This window comes from Rhagoletis zephyria, unplaced genomic scaffold (assembly GCF_001687245.7).
Source record: "Rhagoletis zephyria isolate East Lansing unplaced genomic scaffold, Rhagoletis_zephyria_1.1 Rzeph_scaffold_23725, whole genome shotgun sequence".
In the NCBI taxonomy this organism is placed as follows: Eukaryota; Metazoa; Arthropoda; class Insecta; order Diptera; family Tephritidae; genus Rhagoletis; species Rhagoletis zephyria.
Window position 1 is genome coordinate 1 of NW_016180783.1, and position 6,589 is coordinate 6,589.

Sequence of the window (6,589 nt, forward strand, 5' to 3'; positions counted from 1 at the left end):
GACCTAACCCAAATTGAAAATAAAATAAAGAACAAAATAAATAAAAAAAACACATTTCTCTAAGCGTTACGAACATTGATTTACAAAAGGTTTTTTCATTGTTCAGCCATAAAGTTTAAATGAGATAAAAAATACGCTTTTCCGTTGAATGTAAATAAAAAAAATCTTCGTAATAACTTATTCTACGAAAGGCCCCGGCGAGATTCGAACTCACGATCTCCTGTTTACTAGACAGGCGCTTTAACCAACTAAGCCACGGCGCCACGGTGACGACCGCTAGCTGAAGTATCAAGCATGTTTGCGCATGAGGCGGAAAAGAATATACACAAATGTGAAACATAAATAAGTAAATAGGACGTAAATGAAATGAAGAAACAACCGAGATATTTAAAACTAAAGTTCGGTAGAATGTATACGAAAATATGTGGAAAGATATGTGCTAAAAATTTGATACAAAATTAGAAAATTCTAAATATGATAAGAATTGGCATGCATTGATTTTTATTTGCTATCAATCGATAGGCAAGACAATTTTGTTGTTGGCAAGAATGGGTGTACAGACTTGTAGCTGTATCCAATATCCCTTACCTCGGGTGGGAGGTGATACAAGACAGACAACAAGTTTGTTCTGTACAAATGAGAATCTAATTTAATTCTGACAGGATTTATGTTTTACAGCTCCTTATATACTAAATCTTAGGACTAGAATGAAGATTGTATATGTATATATATTTACATGTATGTGTATGTATGGTGTGGTTATTTATTTAGGTGTGCATATCGATATTGCTGCATTGTTGCACTTACATATGTACATACATGTCTTTTCATGTTTGCTGTCTAGAGTAGTTTTATCTACTACAATTAACATATTTATTTTGGTACGTGCATATGTATGTCTATATGTATGTGCACATGAATGGACTATTTTTACATTTGTATTTGTATTTATATTAGCCTGTTCAAATATATTTTGAACAATAGGTAAAAATAGTAAAATTATGTTGAGCCTCGCCAAATGAATTTGATACATTTATTGATGCCCAAAATATGTTTTATTACTATTTCAATGATATTTAGCTATGTAACATAGAATTCATTATAATCTGCAAATTAATTTTATGTGAAGCGCCTATATACCTATTTATATACAATGAGAAGTTTATGAGTGCCTACCAGTGTTGCCACTTCAAATATGTACTTTAGGATGCATCAGTATCACTCTCCAATCGATGTTTTTCTGCCGGAATTATAAAATTTATTAAATTTAAGGCTTCCACATAAATAATTGGGATAAATATTAACATTAACTTGAGCTGGACGATCCGAAAATAACTCCAAAAATCGATTTTATTTATAAATAAAATTAGTTTTTAAATATATTTTTTTCGAAAAAAAACATTTTAATTGATAGAAGAGTTTAAACATAAAAGGTCTGCATAAAAATGTTTAAAAATTGTATCAACGGAATCAAAATAATGCGATTTTATTATATTTTGTTGGAAGTCTTAAATTATAATAAATTTTATATTCATATATAAATATGAGGCACCCTAATGTACATAACTAAATAGTACATCAATCAACATTCCAGGCAGTGTCGCTAACTAACTATATATATTACTTTCTTCTTCTTCTTCAATGCACAACAACAATGCATGCCGGAATCACCACCCTGCAGGAAATTGAATTAGTTTGAAAGTAATTTATAAACTACTTTATTTTCAATGATAACTAATTGAAATTCTCACTATTTTACCTGCAATCAACTCCTTTATTTAACATGGCGATGTCCTAGGAAGCAGTCAATTGCCTTTTCCTGCATATATTATTAACTACTTTAGAATGAATTTGGCTTAAACAANCTTTATTTTCAATGATAACTAATTGAAATTCTCACTATTTTACCTGCAATCAACTCCTTTATTTAACATGGCGATGTCCTAGGAAGCAGTCAATTGCCTTTTCCTGCATATATTATTAACTACTTTAGAATGAATTTGGCTTAAACAACTTCAAACTCAGTATGTTTCGTTTGAATACGCTTTCGTTCTGCACTTCACAGATGCTTTTTCATAATTAAGAAAAACCGAAATTAAAAATTAAATGAGATTTGAACATGGACATTCTTTGCTGCGACCAATTGCAGCAAACATCTTTGCACGCTCAGCTAGAGCCAGACATGTAAATTTCAAATGTTCAGTTTGAATTGTGTGCAAGCAGCAAGACGACTGTCCGACTCTGCATTTAATTTCAACTACTTTAAAATGAATTTGGTTTACACAACTTAAAAGTCAGTATGTTTCTTTTGAATACGCTTGCGTTCTGCACTTCACAGATGCTTTTTCATACTTCGAAGAGACAATTGAGTAGAAAGAGTATCAAACTCCGAAACATTTACACATTGCATTGGTTTTAAAGTAGTCTTTCAATAAGTTGATTTGAAAGAAAATCACTTGTTACCGACAGGGCAGTATTCGAGAGCTCCCGGCCAAAACGGCGATAAATTCCAGCGAGGTAGGCGCATTCGGAGGAGTGGATGTACATGGATTTCGTCCCCTCGATCAATTTGGCCATGGTCATGAAAAATCCTTAACGCACCTGGACCTTTTTAAGCGGCTACCTACCTTCCGCCGAACTCTCCATGCAGCAGGAAAGGCTCAAATATTGCAATCAAATTCTTCTGGCGGGTTATTAGGAAGGTTATCAGGCTCGAGAAGATCGAGGAACGCTATCGTCAAGCTCTGAGTCTCTTGGTCCTACGGCAGCCCTCAAAGTTTTCGATTGCGGGGTCAGAGGGGAAGGCCTTTCGCCACCGGAAGCGTCGAGAAAAAGTCCATATTTTTTTTACAACAACTACAACAGATAAAATTAGGGGGAAAGAAATCCTAATGAGCGTGGAGGTGGACTCGCCCTGTTGTTGTTGTAACGGCATTACTAAGCCCCGCCTATCTCGGTTCACCCTTCAATAATTGTCGACAAGCTCAACTAACGGTAGGCCCAGGAAACGGGCTGTTTCAATAGGGTCGGACCAAAGGGAGAAGGCTGTTAGCTGAGTGGGATTAAGCTGGCATGTGAAAAGGGGTCTGGGGTCATACGGGGAGTTTCCACATGCCGGACACTCATTGGGGATATTGGCGTCGAGTTTGGATAGGTAGCTGTTTTTTTTTCTAGTATCCAGCTCGTAACTGGGCCAGGGTACCGCGGGTCTCTCTTGGCAGTTGAAGCTCCGTCTCTGCCACAGGTGGTGATTGGGGCTCCGATCACGGCATTCATAGGCCGGGAGTCGTGGTAGGCGGTGACCGACTCGGGTCAGTGGGTATATTTGGACCGCGTCCTTATATGAATAGGTGCCCCCTGACGTGCGCCTCACCAGAAACTGCTTACAGAGCATCCTGTTGTGCGCCCTTACGGGGAGCATTTGGACCTCGCTGTGTAGGTGGTTCTCAGACAACATCCGAAGGCACCCTGTCACTGTCCGGAGTGCTGTCATTCCCACGACAGCCGGTTCTACGTACCGGAATGACTCGGGTTTTACCCGATCAAGGGCTGTTGTTTCGGCCACCAAACCCCCTTCAGATCGGTGATACCCATCAATCATTTTACGTGGACTTTCCCTCGGACCTATCGCTATCGACCTGTATTTTTAAAATAGAGACTCTCAGGGTATTTTTTGGTATGCCTTCTGCATAGGCCCAATTTCCGTTGACACACATTGTCTTATTGCTTTTGTTTGCTTTTTGTTATAGTTGCTCTTGGTGACTGGGAAGCACACCGATACGTGCAGACCAACAACAAATCGAGTGGTTTACATCGTCTTAAATAAGTAGTTGAGTAATATTATTAAAATTATTATAAACCCAATCGGGGATTTTTCTAATACATATGTACATATATGTATGTATATCTACAACTACAACTTAGGCACGCATAAATATTCCCCTTATGAGAAGAAGAAAATTTACGATATAAAAGAAGGCAGCGAATGCAATTGCAGAAACAGTTGAAGAAAAGTCAGCAAAGCTAGAACTTCAAAAAATAAACAATTCATCTAATTTATAAGAATAATTAAAAACTTTCGCTTAAAAATGGATATTAATGGTGTCAGCTCGCCCAATCAAATTGGTGGAAATGATATTCGTGTGCAGGCATCCAAAACATTCGGTGACGAAAAGGCCAATGCGACAGTAGGCGCCTTTGCTGCCGGCAGCACTTTGGGCGGCCCAGTGGTGACGGGCACTTTTGCGCAGGCAAGTGCGTAAGTGATAAAACAAAATATATTGTAATTAATACTCAGTGTAAGAACTTATATATTTTGCATAATAGCAACGGCCATGGCTTATCGGTACAACGCGCGCATACGCCCGGCATTGGCAGCACCTTATCTGCTGGTGCTCATGCCAATCTCTTTAAGAATGATACGCATGCCGTCAGCGCTACTGCTATGCACTCTCGAACACAATTGCAAAATGATTTGAAATTCGATCGTTCCAGCATCGGTGTGGGCTATAATCACGCACAGGGCCATGCCGCCGCAGTGACCGCTTCTCGGATACCACAATTCAATATGACTACCATCGATGCGACTGCTAAGGCAAATTTGTGGGCCTCGCCGGGTCGTGCGACCACATTGGATATGACTGGCAACGCCACGCATCACTTGAGCGGACCATTGGCTGGAAAGAATAATTTTGGTGGCGCTTTGGGGTTTACGCATCGCTTTTGAATGCCAAGCTCTTTGACCTTGAAATGTTTGCGAATTTTAAATGATCTGTGGTGGGGCAGTGGTCACGATTCTGGGCTTTTTCATACAATATTTGAAATTAGATTTTTTTTTGTAATGGGTTTTAAGAGGGTTGCCACCTGTTGAAAAATGTAATCCTATAAGTACAATAAAGTTTTACAATATGGATGTCAATCGAAAGAGTTATAAGAAAGCTTTGTTTCGAAATAATTTTTAAACCGCGTTGCCACCTGTTAAAAGGTTAAATTAAATTTAATCAATAAATAGAATGCAACATTTCAAAAAGATCTCGAGTCAAACAAAAAATGTATAAAGAGGCTTAATTTCGAAAACATTTTTTAAGATATGTACCACCTGTCTAGATGTGTAGCAAAATTTAATCTGTTACTTGAAAAAGTCTTTATTACGTAACCAGTTTTGAAGAGGGTATCGCTTGTTTAAAAAATAAAATTCATTTAAAATGAACATTTGCAAAATAGACAGCAACGATAAATAAAATATAAGAAGGAAATGAAAAGTGTTGTTTTTTCAGCAGCCGAAAACAGCGGTTATTTTTTCGATGTTATGAAAGTCTGGGGCAAAATATTGTTGTAGAAAAAAGTTATCAATGTTGCTTTGATCTTCGGACCTCCTAGACCAGAATCCTCTATTATTTTTATTTTTCGAAATTTTTAGGAGTCTAATAATAACTGGAAAATATTGACTTTTATTTTTTTCGTCAAGTAATAGCAGAGCAAATATTTGTTTAGTATAAGAAAAGGGCTTTTATTCCGGCCTTAAAAAATATTTAGCCAGGTTTAACTGTTATTACTGGACTAAGAATATAAAAGTCTGGGTTGACGGATTATTTTATTTTAATTAAAATAAAAGCACAAAAATAACGATTTCTACGCTTTTTTTAAGTATGGCCAATCAATGGAAATTCGTCTTGTTGTATAACTTCCAGACAATAAGGACTATCAGCCTTTTTCTAATTTTGACATACTTAAACCCAAGATAGATATGATTACCTTCTTACTATACTTTCTAGTAGATTTTGTCTGAAATACTTAATATTTACATCTATACGTATACAAAAGCTCAGTTAGTCTAGACTTAACTTAATTAAACGTACCGTAAGATATCATCAATGATTACCCAGAAGCGGAAATGTTTTGTTTCACAGAAACTCAATCGGGGAACTATTTTGGGATTGTAAAGATTTTCGGGATTCTCGGGTCTTATCGATATAATAATCGAAATTTTTATCGGTTTTGTTATCGATTTTGATACCAATATTTTTATCGATTATTCTATCGATCTTTATGGAATTTGTCATCCATTTTGTTATCGATTATTTATCGATTTTGTTCTCGATGATATTTATCGATTTTGTTACCGATTTTGTTATTGATATTTTTATCGATTTTCCAATAGATCTTTCATCGATTTTTATCGATTTTGTTATCGATATTTTTATCGATTTTCTATTCGATTTTGCTACCAATATGATTGTCGATTTTGTTATCGAATATGTCATCGATTCTGTTATCGATATTTTTATCGGTTTTGTTGGATGTTACTATCGATTTTGTTATCGATAGAGTATAAAGATAAGTTTCACTTCTCCAGTGTAGCACAGGCGCACTTACTTTTTTGTTCCTATTTTCTGTTTGACAGTTTGCCGCCTAAAATGTCACATCCAAACAAAAATTCATACAAAGGCCATAACTTAAGAATCTAAAATCTACAGGTTCTTAAGTTGCATACGATAAGTTAAGTTTTAACTAACCGCCAACAAAGTTTCTCATATAACCGGTTGGCGAAAATATTAAGTTAAGTTACGGAAATTAAGTCTAGACTAAC

The 6,589-nt window shown here is 36.3% G+C and overlaps 1 protein-coding gene and 1 non-coding gene across 2 annotated transcripts; one reads left to right on the top strand and one right to left on the bottom strand.

Moving 5' to 3' along the window:
- Positions 1-189: 189 nt before the first annotated feature.
- On the bottom strand, positions 190-263 carry TRNAT-AGU (transfer RNA threonine (anticodon AGU)). The gene has a single exon. It is a non-coding gene; the product is annotated as a tRNA-Thr (tRNA).
- A 3,726-nt stretch (positions 264-3,989) lies between these two features.
- On the top strand, positions 3,990-5,222 carry LOC108381766 (attacin-A-like). Its single transcript, XM_017638167.1, has 2 exons — positions 3,990-4,258; positions 4,327-5,222. The coding sequence occupies exons 1-2, from the start codon at positions 4,089-4,091 to the stop codon at positions 4,724-4,726; spliced, it is 570 nt and encodes a 189-aa protein (XP_017493656.1). The 5' UTR covers positions 3,990-4,088; the 3' UTR covers positions 4,727-5,222.
- Positions 5,223-6,589: the final 1,367 nt, after the last annotated feature.

Excerpts from the sequence above, each read along its gene's own strand:
- LOC108381766 (XM_017638167.1), top strand. The coding sequence starts at position 4,089 with ATGGATATTAATGGTGTCAGCTCGCCCAATCAAATTGGTGGAAATGAT. Across the intron at positions 4,259-4,326 it reads ACTTTTGCGCAGGCAAGTGC|CAACGGCCATGGCTTATCGG; the intron begins GTAAGTGATAAA and ends TTTGCATAATAG.